Source organism: Lasioglossum baleicum, chromosome 7 (genome assembly GCF_051020765.1).
Source record: "Lasioglossum baleicum chromosome 7, iyLasBale1, whole genome shotgun sequence".
Lineage (NCBI taxonomy): Eukaryota > Metazoa > Arthropoda > Insecta > Hymenoptera > Halictidae > Lasioglossum > Lasioglossum baleicum.
In genome coordinates, this window is record NC_134935.1 from 6,087,274 (window position 1) to 6,104,287 (window position 17,014).

At 37.0% G+C, this 17,014-nt stretch overlaps 5 protein-coding genes across 5 annotated transcripts in view; 1 reads left to right on the forward strand and 4 right to left on the reverse strand.

Annotated features, from left to right (window-relative positions):
* The window catches only part of Spri (Src homology 2 domain-containing protein sprint), a 267,117-nt gene that overhangs the window by 6,678 nt on the left and 243,425 nt on the right, over positions 1-17,014 (forward strand). The gene's annotated exons all lie outside the window — the stretch shown is intronic.
* Positions 2,593-6,286, reverse strand: LOC143210208 (uncharacterized). Its single transcript, XM_076426856.1, has 5 exons — positions 5,623-6,286; positions 5,435-5,501; positions 5,203-5,294; positions 4,878-5,001; positions 2,593-4,806 (listed from the first exon to the last, which is right to left on the reverse strand). Exons 1-5 carry the CDS (start codon positions 5,671-5,673, stop codon positions 4,706-4,708), a joined length of 435 nt encoding a protein of 144 aa, XP_076282971.1. The 5' UTR covers positions 5,674-6,286; the 3' UTR covers positions 2,593-4,705.
* Positions 6,427-8,522, reverse strand: LOC143210204 (uncharacterized). Its single transcript, XM_076426853.1, has 5 exons — positions 7,927-8,522; positions 7,702-7,816; positions 7,295-7,410; positions 7,108-7,222; positions 6,427-6,877 (listed from the first exon to the last, which is right to left on the reverse strand). Exons 1-5 carry the CDS (start codon positions 7,966-7,968, stop codon positions 6,789-6,791), a joined length of 477 nt encoding a protein of 158 aa, XP_076282968.1. The 5' UTR covers positions 7,969-8,522; the 3' UTR covers positions 6,427-6,788.
* Positions 8,678-10,590, reverse strand: LOC143210199 (uncharacterized). The gene is made up of 5 exons (XM_076426845.1): positions 10,431-10,590; positions 10,200-10,320; positions 9,483-9,595; positions 9,296-9,410; positions 8,678-9,118 (listed from the first exon to the last, which is right to left on the reverse strand). The coding sequence occupies exons 1-5, from the start codon at positions 10,470-10,472 to the stop codon at positions 9,000-9,002; spliced, it is 510 nt and encodes a 169-aa protein (XP_076282960.1). The 5' UTR covers positions 10,473-10,590; the 3' UTR covers positions 8,678-8,999.
* On the reverse strand, positions 13,323-15,301 carry LOC143210202 (uncharacterized). Its single transcript, XM_076426850.1, has 5 exons — positions 15,152-15,301; positions 14,924-15,038; positions 14,195-14,310; positions 14,008-14,122; positions 13,323-13,772 (listed from the first exon to the last, which is right to left on the reverse strand). Exons 1-5 carry the CDS (start codon positions 15,191-15,193, stop codon positions 13,684-13,686), a joined length of 477 nt encoding a protein of 158 aa, XP_076282965.1. The 5' UTR covers positions 15,194-15,301; the 3' UTR covers positions 13,323-13,683.

Consider the following 17,014-nt stretch of genomic DNA (forward strand, 5'->3'; position numbering starts at 1 on the left):
GAAATGGGAATGTAGCCAAGGCTTCATTTTACATTCTACAATCTTAAAAGTTCACCAATGAAGTCGTTAAAGTTAGTAAATTAATTATGAAAATGTTACTTGTCAAACTATTCGAGGGTCTTCGCGAAATTTCGTCACTTCCGTAACGCGAGAAAATTGTAACCCCCTCAGCAAAGAAGTTTCACTTCAAAAGAATCATTTTAGAAATTGAAAATTTCCATTAATATCGGACACGCCTGTCTGATAAGAATGATAATAAATGTCGGAGACCTTGAACCGAGGGTTCACGGTCCGTGGTAGTCGTTCTTATTTCCAGTTGATTACCGCGCCGTTGCTTGTATCACTGTTCACTCGCACAGTAAATAATGCAGCACGACACCTGGTACACCCTGTAGATCACGCTGCGTATGCACGGGAGCGTCGTGTACACACGTACGGGACTGAGCGTAATATATGCATAATGTATAGGGCCGGAGTGTGCTGGCGAAATACCTCTGTTGCCCGCCGTTCTATATCACGTAAGCCGGTGCACTCGCGACTGCATCCCACAAACGCGGTGCATCGGCTCTCCTGCATATGCACACGTAGATACTCGCGCATGCAGCCAGTTTCATCGTCGTGTCGGGTACAACAGGCCACTACTTCCGAAGAATTTAATAATGTGTCGGTAGAATTCGGGATATGCACTACTTTCGAAGAATTCGGTGGTGTCTCGCTATAGGGTGACCTGTCCAATCGGTGAACACCTCCCAGTCAATGAAAATAATTTGTATTAAATAGAAGAATAAAAAGAAAGATGGTTTTTTCACATAACCTACACTAATTTATTTACCAGTTGTCCGAACGACAGAGTAGGGCAGTAATTAATTACATGAGTATTTAATTACATCTTCAATTGCATGTGCAAAAGTGGACTATAATTACAATAAGAAAACGGTTAAATGATCCAAAACATAAAAATTAGTGGTTTAAAAGAACAATTACACTGAAGTAATTGTTGGATTCAATTACAATTACTGTAATCGTGTTAAGTAATTGCAATTATTCCTTTCACAATTACTGTAATTGTAATTGTGGTCCGCAATTACAATTACTGGTTGAGCCAAGGTAATTGCAATTACCAATTACAATTACATGTAATTACATGTTACAATGACATGTAATTGTAATTCTATTTCTGCAATTTCAAGTAATTTTAATGCAATTACAAATAATTATAATTGGTAGTTGCAATTACTTAACGCCAAAATGGCACTAAAAAAAAGTAATTAGATGGACTACTCAATGGAAATGTCTAAGAACTTGTGAAATATCAAATAATCAGCTACAAATAAAAATATTTAATGAATCATAAATATTTCCTAACATATGCTTTTTGTTTGTTCTTTTTAGACATTCCCATTGAGTAGGTATCTAATTACTTTTTTTTAGAGCCATTTTGGCTCAACCAGTAATTGCGAATTATAATTACATGTAATTATAATTTTATTTCTGCAATTTCAAATTACAGTAATTGGCAAATAATTGTAATTGAAATTGAAATTACATTTTGCCGAACTCTGTCGAACGACACCCCATATATTCAAAGTATGTTGTACTATGTTTTTTCGGAAAGAATAGAAGATCCTCCGTACTTTTATGAAAGTTTCATCTTTCTGTTGTCTAAGGGAACTTCTTTTATAGATTCGAAGACCGCGCATATGCGGCAAGGGAAGAAAAGTATACTTTCTGTTATTTAAATAATATATTGGTAGACGCTCTACGTTATTCCGCCCTCGAAGAACGAAAAGCTCTTCCCCCTGTGTGGCATAAAAGTTTCATGCTCCTGCTCCAAAAATAAATTTTTCGAGATGATAAATTGTTTGATGACTCCGAGTGCAAAGAGTTAAAATAATTGAAACTTCATTATTTGATCGACGCGATTAAGTACGGTATACTTTGGCGGGCACGTCGCACGATTCACAGATCTCGAAAGGGATCGGTGAAAGTGTTATGTCTGGATACATAATAGGAATTCAGCGACGCTGTAGCATCCGATAATTCACGAATTATTCAGTGGTGGTAGCTATCGTGCACGTTGATCGGCGTAGTATGCGCTTTAATAGAAAGACCTTTCGTCCCCGGATCTCATAACTTACCATGGGTTCATGGAGGAATTCGATGGATGCTAATTTCATCACGGAATTCCGGAATTCCAACAGGCTACGGCCTTCGTGGTTAGTATCCGATGCTGCTCCGATCGGGGACATCCACCGCAGAGTTATATTAACCGCATTTCCGGAAACGTTCGATTCGCGTCGCGCGCGCTATCAAACAATGACTGCCGTTTGGCGCGTCAGAAAGGCATCCGATCGAGTAGTTTATCGGCGCAGTTGTAATTCGCTTCCTCTTTTATGAATAATTTGTTTCATTCAGTATAAATAGCTAGTAGTTATTTTACAGTTCGAAACGAGTACGAAAAAATTCACTCTAAAAAGTAGGTGTAGTAGCCGTTTTAATTAATTTCCTCTTTTATGAACAATTTGTTTCATTCAGCAAAAATGACTAGTAGTTATTGTACAGTTCAAAACAAGTACGAAAAATTACACACAGTATTTTGAAATCTGTTTTATTTACGTTATTCATTTATTTCCAGCGTTCAAGTAGTACGTCTGTATTGATACAGTAAATCCGTGAGATTCGTGGCGAGTAACATGAAATAGAACGCCAAGTCCGTCTCGACATAATTTCCGGATCGGTGACCCTGGAGTGTCGCTCGAAAATCAAGGAAACGAGGTCGAGCTCATGAGAGTGGTCGGGGTATCATGATAGATTTTTCCGCGGGAAGGAGTCACTTCATCGCCGCGATTTCGCGTTGACACCACAATTGTTCCATTCTACGATTGTCGTAGCTTTAATCGACATGATTATTCCCACCCTCTTCGCTCGGCAGGTCCGTGTTGTTTTACATGAGAATTCGGAAATAAACTGAACTACGAACGTGGTTTTTCGCACTTGTCGTTTTAATTGGTCCTTATCTATTCGAAGTACATCTTCCGTAACAAATTCAAATTGAATCTCACACTTTTAAAAAAAGGACAAGCCAAACGATAACAAAATAAATCACCAGTTAAATTCCATCAAGGAAACCTAGCAGCTGATGCGACATAAAACCATAAATTAAAAAAAAAGTTTTGGGGCACAGAAGCTAGCGGGAATACGATTTCCACAAATATTATGCACATCCCTTTCACGCGCATATATCGAGACATTATCGCACTTCACTCACTGTAAATAGCACATAGAAAATAAAAAATGTTTATGACATTGAAAGGCCGAGGTAGATCGAACCTCGTGGCATTCTTCGACGGCTAATCGCGCGAAATAAACGTTCGAGGAAATTTTCCGCGATACCACCTTACGCGCGACAGTTACTCAAAGACGCGTTTCCCCGGGACGCGCAAATAAGCTGAAAATCAGTTTAGACCCCGCCGCGACGTTAACGTTTAGCTCGCGTCCCGCGCCAAGCGACGACGGATAACTCTGTTACAATAATTGAATCGAGTTGTCTGGCTCTATAAAGGCTTCGGAGCATGTGTACGTTGTATAGTGGTGGAGGGAACGTGTATCGCCAGGCAAGAATATACGGGCTGGAAAGCGATAGCTCGCTTTGTAATCAGGTTTACATGTGCGCGAACGCACCGCTGCAGCGCATACTTATGCGAGCACGGGAGTACAATGATTCTGTCGTAAGTGTCCCTTCCTCGTAATTATTACTACGCTTCTATTCGTCGTACAATTGCGAACTCTGCCTAATATTCATTGATATTCGGTGTACATATACGTATATAGTTTCATCTTCTACGTAAATGATTTTATAATGTAAGAATTTCAATTATACCATTTATTGCATGTCTCACAATCGAATTAATTAAATCTACCATGTCGTTAAAGTGATATACAGTGGTCGAAATTTCTATAAAGTCACTGTGTTTTGTGCCCGTGCGAAATCAATACGGGCCGGTTTATGTACGTCTTTAAGGCCTGATTTACGTTGTATTTTTGTCCAGAAGAATTTAGAAGTTGTTGCATACGTCTTGTTGTTACTGGGAGCACCAATTCAGCTCGAAATTGTGCTGCACTTTTTCTTTTCTTAGCTGCAGACCTCATTAATATTGAATGTTGTCTCTTTGACTATTTTTTATTACTACCTTTAAGATGATTTTTTCCGTAATTTTCACGTAAATTGATATAATTATTAATCACAGTATATGACCGATTAGTTTTCTTAGCAATTGCGCGATTAGAGCAGCCCATATCTTTATAAGCATCGATTGATGCTTTTTCTTCACTTGTTAGTACTTTTCCTCTCGGCATTCTCATACACGTGAATCAAATTATAACAAACAGGATTTCTGTGAGTTCTAAAACTAATACTTTTAGAATATTCGCAGTTTTCCGTAGTCCTCTGCTCAGAATACAGAGAAACACTAAGTGACTTTATTGAAACTTCGCACTTGTGTTCTGCACCACACAGAAAAAAATATTTAAGAAACGTAAATAGTAAACATAGCGGTCTAGAGTACGCAGTCCCTCTATCCGAGTGTCCGCAAGGCACAAGACCAGATATGATAAATCAACAAAAATGGTGATATTTTTTAAATATCTATTAAAAAGAAGATGACTTATAGAAATTTCGGCCACTGTATTTGCAAGTGGAACTTTACTAAGTCATTTGGTGCATCAAGGTGCGGATATTCAGCTTGAATTCCTCGAGTCCACATTGTGTGAACAGATCGACCACAATACAGAAATCATCGCCGCCGGCTTAAAAAAACAAAGTTTTTAAAAGTTCGTTTATCAAATATATTGTAGCGATTACTTCATTCTCTGCTTACCACTTGTCGCAGTTGCGGCACATTGGTTTATATGTTGTCGCATGATCTCCGTTTTCTCACCTGGTGGCATCACCTTGGTGAATATACTGTTGATTCCATCCAAGTAGATCTTGTCGTCTTTCACCTGAAACGAGTCATATTATTTTATTCTCCGGAATGTTGATATTGACCCATTAAATCTATTTAGATTTTGTGCGATCTTGTCTATGATATACGCTGGACTAAACAAACTCGTATAGTTATTTCGAAAAATATGCTCTATATATACGATTGTACTTTAAATGATTTTCGAGAAAATGTAACTAATGTGAGATGAAGAACGGACCAGTCCGATTCTCTCGAAATAGCAAACTTCCAAGCAACCACGTTTTCTATGTCCCTCCTCCGAGTCGTCAGCTATCAATGAAGACAGTTCGCCTAACAAAGTAAACAAATGTTGAAATCTTTTAAAACCATTTTACGTATAATAATTTTCACCTGCAGTGGCAAATGAAAGAAATTTCAGTGCGTGAAGATTGAGGTACTTATACTAATTGTCCACCGCCAATGATACTCACTCATGGCAATTCCTTGTTTTTCCAAGCACGAACGTTGTAGTATACTAGCGTCCTGAGCACCGACCTCCTAAATTGGATTACGATCAAACGATTACTTCGTCAAATATAAATCTTCTAAAGAATTAATTGAAAGATCGAGTATTGATCCTTCATCTGACTGTGCACTTTGAAAAGAAAATGGGTACTACCTCGTACGACACAATACACAAGGCACACAAGAAAAGAATGGCGATCTTCATGTTGATGTGTTCAAAGGTTTGCACTAACAGATCAGATTATACTGATTGCGAGAAGAACTTCACTGAATGTAACACTTTCGACTGAGCAAACATCCTTCCGTGCACGGTATTTATACTAGGAAAATGGACAAACAGATGCAAGTCTAATCGGTCGTAATCATGTTCTTACGTAATTCAAGTCTCACTTTGTGCCACAGTGGTATGAGATTATCCTGTAAATTAACAATTCGAACTAATTATTCAAGCCTACGGGTTCGAAATGTTTAATGTGTTACCGATCATTCCAATCAGTGTTGTAGATGTATCAAACAGAATACCCTCGATTTCTAAAGATATTTCACATTCTGCTGAACTCTTCTAACTTCATTGTGATGACAAACCATTTATTATTAATCGTCGACACCCATAAAACTGTAACTTTCAATTGTTTTCTAAATAAATATCAAGATGATTCTATATACAAACATCATCGTCGCCAATTATGCAATTTAATAGTTCCGTATAATCTCCCATTGATAGTCGAACAACTGCATTGTCATCGAGATCTTGTCATACTGCTAAAAATAGTGACAATCCAATAATTATGTAATATTTACGCATACAAAGTCACTTACGTCAACGCGTTAATTTGTCTTAAAAATTTTGTTGTGTTCTTCTGGACAAATAAACCTCCTTTTGACTTTCTTGGATAACTATAAATTAATGTCGTCGAACGGACAGTTTCGGATGTTGACATGAGGTTTCAAGAAGCTATTTCATTCGGGTTCAAGAATATATTTGAGAGAATAATTTCTGACGAATTGTATACAATCATTACAGTATACATACAGCAGACTTATTTTCACATAAGGTGTCGGATATTGTTTAACAATTGCATTTTGAACGTGCACTTCCTCCAATCTTGCGCAACTGTACACGGTGTGTACATATTTACTTAGAAGTCTGTTTGCGGTCGTTTAGTAACTGTTGTAAAAACGAGCTTTTTTACTGAGACAGGCAAGGTGTTGTTTGTTTTTTTCATTAACAACTCGTTACTCGTTCACCGGCCATTTTTTCAAATGTACATCACGACGGAGATAAACGGCGCTGCTTTCTTGCACATTAGCAACGACGATTCATTTGTGTTGCACTATCGTCTCCCTTCTTTTGTACATGCATTTCGCAAATTTGTGGTAGGCCATACACTCGTCGGATGTATCCGTCACTGAAACAGAAACGGTATGGTTTTATAACATATTATAATCCGTTCATGTTAGGCAAGAGCAACAAAGAAAAACGATTATGGTAGATCATAGTAAACGTTAACCCCGCTCATTAAATATAATTCATTTATACTATTCTCACGTTACTTGGTGCTTATAAATAATCATTATTTGTCTCATGTTGCTTGGAATTAGCGCAAAAAATTAAGTATACATGTAGGTAATTAGATACCTTGTTCTTTACAAATACGAACGTTATTGCGCATTTGGCTCTGTATATCCTCCGGAATACCGATTTTTTGGAAAAACTTGAACACTTCTTCCACTTGTACCACTCCCCCTACCAACTGTAATCATTGATTCAAAGTTATCGTCACATTTGTATATTTGTATTGATCTCAATAGAGACTAGGACTTACAAATCCTATTTTTTGAGCGCAGCAAGCCAGTGCGCAAATCCCTTTCTTAAAACTTTTCATGTCCGTAGCTTCAGTTTCGCTCAAATCTATGGCGTCCTCCATATATCGCAGATCCTCTGTAACGAAGTGCGCAAATCTTAATTCGTTCTTTAATACTTTGCCCATTTTCAAACTCCACGTTCAAATAAAATTAAAAAGTAAAAGGTCATGGTGTGTAACACATTTCTGGCTAATAGAAAACATAAATTCCACGAGCGTTGAATTCCTTAAGAAATGACTGTCCGAACGACCTAATATTTGATGAAAATCAAAATAAAGGCGAAACTTTATTTCATGAACTAGTACTACAGGATTCCCTGTAGCAATATCATAGTCGTTAATATTTTCAAGGTAATTAAAATGTGTACCCATTGTTGCTTCTGATTTATTAACACACTCAAGACTGTCTTTCGGGTCGATTCGGAATTCCCTAGCTAAGTATTGCGCCGCTCTTTCTTGAGTAGTCACGGACTCCTGCTCCGCCTGAAACATACAAAATTCAGATGATTGTCAAATATCCTTCATTGTCGTCAAAATTATGTTTTTTATTTGTGACGTTTTTCTTCAATTTCGAATAAAAGTTGAGTACTTACCAAGGCGACGGTAACGAACGTAAATAACAGCAAAAACTTCATGATGATGGTTTCTCGATTTCCTGTATCTCGACAATACTTGATTAATTAATCGGATCGACTGAATTCAAACTGATCGACCGCGATACTTTATATATCCGAGGAGCCGAGGTTAAAGTTGCACGAGTTATATCACTGAGCGGTTACGTTTCCGATAAATCGAAGCGAATGATCTAGTCAGCGATTATGATAATAGAAAAATATTACTTCTCGCGAAACTCAAACTGTTCCCCGTTTTATGGAATCTTTGGAAGAAACACAACGGATTTGTTCTTAGTAGTTATGGATATTTCCAACAATCGGAAACGTATGCATAAATATTTGTTAACTATTATGCTGCGGAACATTCATTTCGCGTTCTGATAATAAATAAGTCGTGTGTTACAGATTTTGCTTTGGATGGGGGCGAAATCCCCTCGTGCGGGGGTTCGTTTGCTGACGAGGGGATGAATCGGTGCGGGAAGACGCGGTGTGAAGGTTTGAGTAAATAAACAACGTTTTCCGATGAATTCGGTGCTCGCTACATCGCGGATACGCGGCAACGGGTATTGTTTGTAACGGTGTGTTTCGGTCTTTTCCAGAGGAGTTCGGTATATTCCGGTGCACAGCTGTTAAGTGACAGGCCTGCCTGGTGCAGGTCTGTTACAGGTTGACTACATGATGTCGAACGGACGGTTTCGGATGTTGACAGGAGGTTTCAAGAATGAAGCTATTTAATTAGCGATTAAAAATATATTTCGGAGAATGATTTTGACGAATTGTATACAACCATTACATTATACATATAGCAGACCTATTTTCACACAAGGTGCCGGATATTGTTTAACAATTGCATTTTGAACGTGCACTTCCTCCAGTCTTACGCAACTGTACACAGTGTATTTTTGTATATGTATATTTACGTAGAAGTCTGTTTGCGGTCGTTTAGTAACTGTCGTAAAAACGAGCTTTTTTTAATGAGACCGATAAGGTGTTGTTTCTTTTTTTCATTAACAACTCGTTACTCGTTCATCGGCCATTTTTTCAAATTTACATCACGACCAAGATAAACCGCGCATCTTCGCGTTACCGTGTTCGCCTATCGTCCGACTTCTTTTGTATGTGCATTTCATAAATTTGTAGCCGGCTATACACTCGTCGGATGTCTCCGTCTCTGCAACAGATCAGTTATTATAATCCGTTCATGTTAGGCAACAGCAACAGAAAAAAACGATTATGGTAGATCATAGTAAACGTAAACCCAGGCCATTACATATAATTCATTTATACTATTCTCACGTTAGTTGGTGCTTATGAATAATCATTATTTAGTATGTATGTGATTAGATACCTTGTTCTTTACAAGCATGCACGACATTGCGCGCTTGACGCTCTAAATCCTCCGGTATACCGGTTTCTTGGAGAAACTTCATCAGTTCTTCCTCTTGTACCACTCCTCCTACCATCTGTAATCATTCATTCAAAGTTATCGTCACATTTGTATATTTGTATTGATCTCGATAGAGGCTAGGACTTACAACTCCTTTTTTTTGAGCGCTGCAAACCATTGCGCAACACCCTCTCTTCACACTGTTCATGTCCGTTGGTTCGGTGTCGGTCATTATGACCTCCTCCACATTTCGCAGATCCACTGTAACAAAGTGCGAAAATCTTAATTCATTCTTTAATACTTCGCCCATTTTCAAACTCCGCGTTCCAATCAAATTAAAAAGTTAAAAGTCATATAACACATTTCCGGCTAATAGAAAACAGATATTCCACGAGCGTGGAATCCTTAACACTTGGTTTACGGTGGTCCAGAAATAACTTTCGCATTACTTTATAAATGTAACAACAATGTGCCTATCCAAATTTTTGGCCAGTTCAATAGTATATACCCCACGAAATAAATTTGGTAAATAATTTCCTCCTCAGGGAAGTTTCTTTACAATCTTAATATGTAATCACAAATTAAGAATGTTAGAACCCGTCATTTTGACGGGTCCCGTAAACTGTAAACCTAGTGTTAAGTTGCCTGAAAAATCTCAACAGATTATAGAACAAAATGTCAAAAAACTTATTCGAAATGGTAAAAAATTGGCTTTCATTTTCCTTTAAGAAATGACTGTCCGAGCGACTTAATATTATATGAAAATCAAATTAAAGGCAAAACTTTGTTTCATGAACTAATACTAAAGGATTCCCTGTAGGAATATCATAGTCATTAACATTTTTAAGGTAATTAAAATGTGTACCCATTGTTACTTCTGATTTATTAGCGCAGTGAACACCGTCTTTCGGGTCGATTCGGAATACTCTGGCTAAGTTTCGGGCCGCTCTTTCTTGAGTAGTCTCGGTCTCGGACTCCTCGTCCGCCTGTAACAAACAAAATTCAGATGATTGTCAAATATCCTTCATTGTCGTAAAAATTGTGTTTGTTATTTGTCACGTTTTTCTTCGATTTCGAGTAAAAGTTGAGTACTTACCAAGGCGACGGCAACGAACATAAACAACAGCAAAAACTTCATGGTGATGGTTTCCTGATTTCCTGTATCTTGACGACACTTTATTAATTAATAGGATCGATTGACATGAAACTGATCGACCGCAATGCTTTATATATCCGAGGAGCCGAGGTTAAAGTTGCACGAGTTATATCACTGAGCGATGACGTTGACTATAAATCGAACCGAAAGATCACTACTCAGTGATTATGAAAATAGAAAAATTTTACTCCCCGCAAAACACAAACTGTTCCACGTTTCATGGAAACTTTCGAAGAAACACAACGGATTTGTTTTTAGTTGTTATCGATATTTCCAACAATCGCAAACGTATGCATAAATATTTGTTGGCTATTAATGCTGCGCAACATTCATTTCGCGTTCTGATAATAAATAAGTCGTGTTATAGATTTTGCCTTGTCCAACTCAATTCTGGCAAGAATTACAAAATTAAAGAATTAAACAAATACACTCAAAATATCAATGTTTCTATTAGTATGATTCTATTAAATAACTACTCGTATGTTGTGAATAGAAAAAATTGAGTCTACTGGGGGGCAAATGGTTCTTTCTAGAAAATTTATTAACATATAATCTTTAATTGATAATGTAGAAATAAGAAATTCAATTGTCAGCAAATCAGAACTGTGATGAATTAACTATTAATTCCCTGGATTCATCTTTTAAACAATTTCTAAAAGTTGTACGATTGTTGGATAACGAAACATGGGAATATAATTATGCAATTAGAAGATTTATTAAATTTTTATCGGAGGATCAATTAATTATTTTTTAAGATGGTGTTTGACAATTTACAATGCCATTCTTTCATGATTTTCGATGCTCTTTTATCAGTCAGTAAACAATCGTTCGATCTTATCGAAACAATTGCTCATAAGTACACATCATGAAGTCGAAACCTGTTTCGCATTTATTGGATTTCTTGTTCGCTGAAACGTTGAAAAAAGTATATAGCAGTACTTAATAGGAGTTTACATGTTTTCATTTGTAAATCAGTAGAATTTCCGGAAACGAGAATAAACCGAAACGAAAGTAATAGTAACTTATTTCTGTTATTTTTCTTCGGTCCTGTAATAGTCGTGTTTTAAACAAGTTTGTTTATTTAGTCACATAAAGGAGGCAAACAGTTGTGAGAACAAACTAGCTTATTATAACTATTGGAATCATTATCGCTGTTGGTTTGTTAGTCAACATCAGTAGTGCCAGATGAGTATGAAACCATACCCAAATTCTCGGAATACTCTCCTCTTATCCCCTTCCAGTATCCTATTCCATCGCTATCTAACCGAGGATTGAGCGGGGCCAATGGCAGTGACATGGGAGCAACAATGACTGACATTCGGTGTTGCCAGTTGAGCTCCAAACGGAGCTCACACATTCCCCTCTTTTTCTCCTTCCAATATCCTATTCCAGCACCATGCGCGCGCTCAACGTCCCCCAGTAAGACCGTAGATCACGATGCCCGTACATAATTCCTCTCGTTTTTCTCGACCTGGCGACACTGCTGACATTTCGCAGGTTTTAGGTTACTGCCGCGTATCGTATCGTACCTATTATGTACATGTACCTACTTAATGAAATGAATCATATGAATCGTTCTAAATAGAGATTGTAAACATTCTTTATTATAAATAAAATTAATTGTAACATGTGTGGGAGTAATCGTGAAGCGAAGTATGAATGCTTACTATGTACAATATTGTACAATTGAAAAAAATCTTGAAATCTGTATGTATTTAGTACTGACATTGAGTTACATTCCAGTAAAATCATTAATGTCATAAAAATAAATTACAATTGTATTTTAACACTGTTAGCCCTCATACGCTCCTCAAAAATAGTTGCATAAAAGAGACTGGGATAATAAATTCACTCATTTTTCTTCTACACGATAAATTGGTAAATTATGTTTTATTTGTAACGTCACATTTTAAAGAAATACAACTCACAACATAGACATAAACGGATCAATAATTAAGTAGTATGTGAAATAAGTAAATGGTTGAATTTTACGCGGGAATAACTTGAAACCTGCAAAATGTGATGTCATTGGATGTCATTGTTGAGTCCCCATCGCGCACGCGCAACGTGTCTCCCATTCGCCCAACTCGCCTAACTCAATCCTCGTCGGGCACGCGGCGCGCGCGATGTGTCACATATTACTCTGGTCATCAGAGAGGGGGTACATCATATCACCGTGATTCCTCTCATCTGGTAGCACTAGTCAACATGTTATGGACTTCGATGGTTAAATAGAAATCCAATCAAATGTTTGTAGGATTTCCCTATTTTACACGATATCGCGATCGAATTAACCAATCGATCTACGCGGGCAGGGATCAATTAATGAGCCGACTCGTAACGCACATATACTATGATTTAATGAAAAATAAAATGATGAAACAAAGATATGGATACAACCGTGAACTGCGACGACCGACGCGAGAATCCTCGAGATCGTCTCTTCCTCGCATTTTCGCCTTTTCGCGTTTTTTCGAGGAGCGCGCGTTCCGCCTGTTATTTGCGGGAATTTAGACAACCCACATAAATATCAAGATGATTCTACAAACATCATGGTCGCCAAGTGTATGCAACTTAATAGTACCGTATAATCTCCAATTGATACTCGAACAACTGCTTTGTCATCGAGATCATGTCATACTGCAAAAAACAGTGACAAAAGTAATATTTATGCATAAAAAGTCAATTACGTCAACGCGTCAATTTGTCTTAAAAATTTTGTTGTGTTCTTATGGACAAATAAACCGCATTTCGACTTTCTTGGATAACTATAAATTAATGTCGTCGAACGGACAGTTTACGATGTTGACATGAGGTTTCAAGAAGCTACTATTTCATTCGCGTTCAAGAATATATTTCGGAGAATAATTTCTGACGAATTGTATACAATCATTACAGTATACATACAGCAGACTTATTTTCATACAAGATGTCGGATATTGTTTAACAATTGCATTTTGAACGTGCACCTCCTCCAATCTTACGCGACTGTACACGGTGTATACATAATTACATAGAAGTTTGTTTGCGGTCTCGTTTAATAACGGTCGTACAAACGAGCTTTTTTATTTAAACAGGCAAGGTGTTTGTTTTTTTCATTAACAACTCGTTACTCGTTCAGCGGCCATTTTGTCAAATGTACATCACGACGAAGATAAACGGCGCTGCTTTCTAGCACAGTAGTAACGGCGATTCATTTGTGTTGCACTATCGTCCGACTTCTTTTGTACGTGCATTTGATAAATTTGTAGCCGGCCATACACTCGTCGGATGTATCCGTCACTGAAACAGAAACGGTATCGTTGAGGTAAGTTATTATAATCCGTTCATGTCAGGCAAGAGCAACAGGGAAAAATTAATGATTATGGTAGATCATAGCTAACGTTCACCTCGGTCATTAAATATAATTCATTTTTTCTATTTTCACGTTACTTGGTGCTTATAAATAATCATTATTTATCTCATGTTGCTTGGAATTAGCGCAAAAAATTCATTATACATGTAGGCGATTAGATACCTTGTTCTTTACAAATACGCATGATGTTGTACACTTGGCTCTCTATATCCTCCGGTATACCTCTGTTTAGGAAAAACTTGAACAGTTCTTCCAGTTGTACCACTCCACCTACCATCTGAAATCATCGATGGAAAGTTATCGTCATATTTGTATATTTGTATTGATCTCGATAGTGGCTGAGACTTACAAATCCCCTTTTTTGAGCGCAGCAAACCATTGCGCAACTCGCTTTCTTCAAACTTTTCATGTCCGTAACTTCATTGTCGCCCAAATCTATGACGTCCTTCATATATAGAAAATCCTCTATAACAAAGTGGGAAAATCGCAATTTATTCTTTAATTCTTCGCCCATGGATTAAACATTTTCAAACTCCGCGTTCCAATAAAATTAAAATGTAAAAAGGCATATAACACATTTCAGGCTAATAGAAATCAGAAATTCCACGAGTGTGGAATCTTTAACACTAGGTTTACGGAGGTCAAGACATAACTATTTCACATTATTTTATAAACATAACAAGAATGTGCCTATCCAAATTTTTGGTCAGTTTTCTAGTAGTACATACCCCAAGAAATAAAATCGGTAAATAATTTCCTCCTCAGGGAAGTATCTTCACAATCTTAATATGTAATCACAAATTAAGAATATTAGAACCCGTCATTTTGACGGATCCCGTAAACCTAGTGTTAAGTGGCCTGGAAATTCGCAATAGATCATAGAACAAAATATCATAAATCTCATTCGAAATGGTAAAGAATTGGCTTTCATTTTCCCTTAAGAAATGACTGTCTGAGCGACTTAATATTTTATGAAAATCAAAATAAAGGCAAAACTGTATCTCATAAACTAATACAAATGGAATCCCTGTAGGAATGTCGTAGATATTGACACTTTCAAGGTAATTCAAATGTTTACCCCTTGTTGCTTCTGATTTACGAACACACTCAATACTGTCCACCGGGTCGATTTGTAATTCACTGGCTATTTCTCGCGCCAATTTATCCGTAGGAAGCTCGGACTTCTGGGCCGCCTAAAACAAACAAGATTAAGATGATTGTCAAATATCCTACATTGTCGTATAATTTCTATTTTTTTTTACTTGTCACGTTTTTCTTCGATTTCGAGTAAAAGTTGAGTACTTACCAAGGCGACGGTAACGAACGTAAATAACAGCAAAAACTTCATGGTGATGGTTTCCTGATTTCCTGTATCTTGACGACACTTGATTAATTAATCGGATCGACTGACATCAAACTGATCGACCGCAATACTTTATACACCGAGGAGCCGAGGTTAAAGTTGCACGAGTTATGTCACTGAGCGGTTTCGTTTCCGATAAATCGAACCGAAAGCTCGCTAGTCAGTAATTATGATAATAGAAAAATATTACTTCTCGCGAAACGCAAACTGTTCCACGTTTTAGTTGGTATCGATATTTCCAACAATCGGAAACATTCGCATAAATAGTGTTTGGAGAATCCAAGTTTGTTGACTACATATTATGCTGCGGAACATCCATTTCGCGTTCTGTTAAATAATAAATAAATCGTCTTATAGATTTTGCTTTGTTCAACTCAATTCCTTTTCGAAAAACTTTTTGAAATTTTTCACTTCGAGAACTTTGCTCAAATTAAAAAATTAATGATTTAATTAATACTTTGTATATTATAATAAATTCAGTCTACTGACAAGTGGTTCTTTAATTAATTAATTATAATATTTATTTATTGAGATGCCGTAAACCCCTAGTTTGGTGTATAGTATAGCATACATTATCATGACATTTTACAAAAATTTAAGAAGTACATAACAAAGTGGTTCTTTATAGAGAATTTATTAAAATATAATCTTGAATTGAAAATATAGAAATAAGAAATTCAATTGTCATCTTTTAAACACTTTCGAAAAGTTGTAGTACCGTTTAATAACAAAGCTATTGGAGCATAATGCAGCGATTAAAAGATTTGTTACACTTTTATCAGAGGATCAATTTATTAATTTTGAAGGTGCTGTTTGACAGTTTACAATTCTTTTGTGACAATTTACAATTTTGCCATTATTTCATAATATTACATGCTCTCTTATCAGTCATTAAACAATCATTAGATCTTATCGAAACAATTGCTCATAAATACATATCGTGAAGTCGAAAGCTGTTTTGCATTTATCGGATTTCTTGTTCGCTGAAACGTTGAAAAAAGTATATAGCAGTACTTAATAGGAGTTTACATGTTTTCATTTGTAAATCAGTAGAATTTCCGGAAACGAGAATAAACGTGTCCTGTAATGGTCGAGTTTTAAACATGTTTGTTTATTTAGTCACATCAAGGAGGCAAACAGTTGTGAGAACGAAGTTAATTATAACAAAGTAATTATAACTATTGGAATCGTTATCGCTGTTGGTTTATTAGTCAATATGTTATGGACTTCGATGGTCAAATAGAAATCCAATCAAATGTTTGTAGGATTTCCTATTTTACACGATATTGCGATCAAATTAACCAATCGATCTGCGTGGACAGGGATCAATTAATGAGTCGACTCGTAACGATTATCTGCTATGGTTTAATGAAAAATAAAATGATACAACCGTACACGGCGACGACCGACGCGAGACTCTTCGAGATCAGTGCTTCGATACTTCGATTGTGCCCAAATTTTCTCGCGCCTGCGCGAGAAAACAGTACAGTATCTAAATAAATGCACATGATTCGCATGTAAATAGACTATTTTGTATACTGTTTTCAGATGAACTTTGAATTTATCATCTACTCGCTATTCTGTATGAAGCGCGCGGGCTCTCGGGTCGCGGCCACGAGACCGCAGATTTTGTAATTTACCGACTGCTACAATAAATAGCTCGAGACCATATCGTATTCGAATTATTCGATTCCCTGTGAGATCCGTCCTGCCGAGAGGGCTGTCCTAGTCTTCTCGTGTTCGAACCATCTGGCCTAGTCGCGACGTCACTTTCGATCCGCGTATCTCGAAGATTGGACTCTCGAT

What these genes read in the sequence shown, in the direction of transcription:
- LOC143210202 (XM_076426850.1), bottom strand. Translation starts at nt 15,193, where the DNA reads ATGAAGTTTTTGCTGTTATTTACGTTCGTTACCGTCGCCTTG. An exon ending in CGTTCGTTACCGTCGCCTTG is followed by an intron (nt 15,039 to 15,151) that starts GTAAGTACTCAA and finishes TGTTTGTTTTAG; the next exon opens with GCGGCCCAGAAGTCCGAGCT. An exon ending in GCGCTCAAAAAAGGGGATTT is followed by an intron (nt 14,123 to 14,194) that starts GTAAGTCTCAGC and finishes CGATGATTTCAG; the next exon opens with ATGGTAGGTGGAGTGGTACA.
- LOC143210208 (XM_076426856.1), bottom strand. Translation starts at nt 5,673, where the DNA reads ATGAAGATCGCCATTCTTTTCTTGTGTGCCTTGTGTATTGTGTCGTAC. An exon ending in TGTGTATTGTGTCGTACGAG is followed by an intron (nt 5,502 to 5,622) that starts GTAGTACCCATT and finishes AATCCAATTTAG; the next exon opens with GAGGTCGGTGCTCAGGACGC. An exon ending in AAAACAAGGAATTGCCATGA is followed by an intron (nt 5,295 to 5,434) that starts GTGAGTATCATT and finishes TTACTTTGTTAG; the next exon opens with GCGAACTGTCTTCATTGATA.
- LOC143210204 (XM_076426853.1), bottom strand. Translation starts at nt 7,968, where the DNA reads ATGAAGTTTTTGCTGTTATTTACGTTCGTTACCGTCGCCTTG. An exon ending in CGTTCGTTACCGTCGCCTTG is followed by an intron (nt 7,817 to 7,926) that starts GTAAGTACTCAA and finishes TGTATGTTTCAG; the next exon opens with GCGGAGCAGGAGTCCGTGAC. An exon ending in TCGTATTTGTAAAGAACAAG is followed by an intron (nt 6,878 to 7,107) that starts GTATCTAATTAC and finishes TTTCTGTTTCAG; the next exon opens with TGACGGATACATCCGACGAG.
- LOC143210199 (XM_076426845.1), bottom strand. Translation starts at nt 10,472, where the DNA reads ATGAAGTTTTTGCTGTTGTTTATGTTCGTTGCCGTCGCCTTG. An exon ending in TAAATCAGAAGTAACAATGG is followed by an intron (nt 9,596 to 10,199) that starts GTACACATTTTA and finishes ACTTTGTTACAG; the next exon opens with TGGATCTGCGAAATGTGGAG. An exon ending in GCGCTCAAAAAAAAGGAGTT is followed by an intron (nt 9,411 to 9,482) that starts GTAAGTCCTAGC and finishes GAATGATTACAG; the next exon opens with ATGGTAGGAGGAGTGGTACA.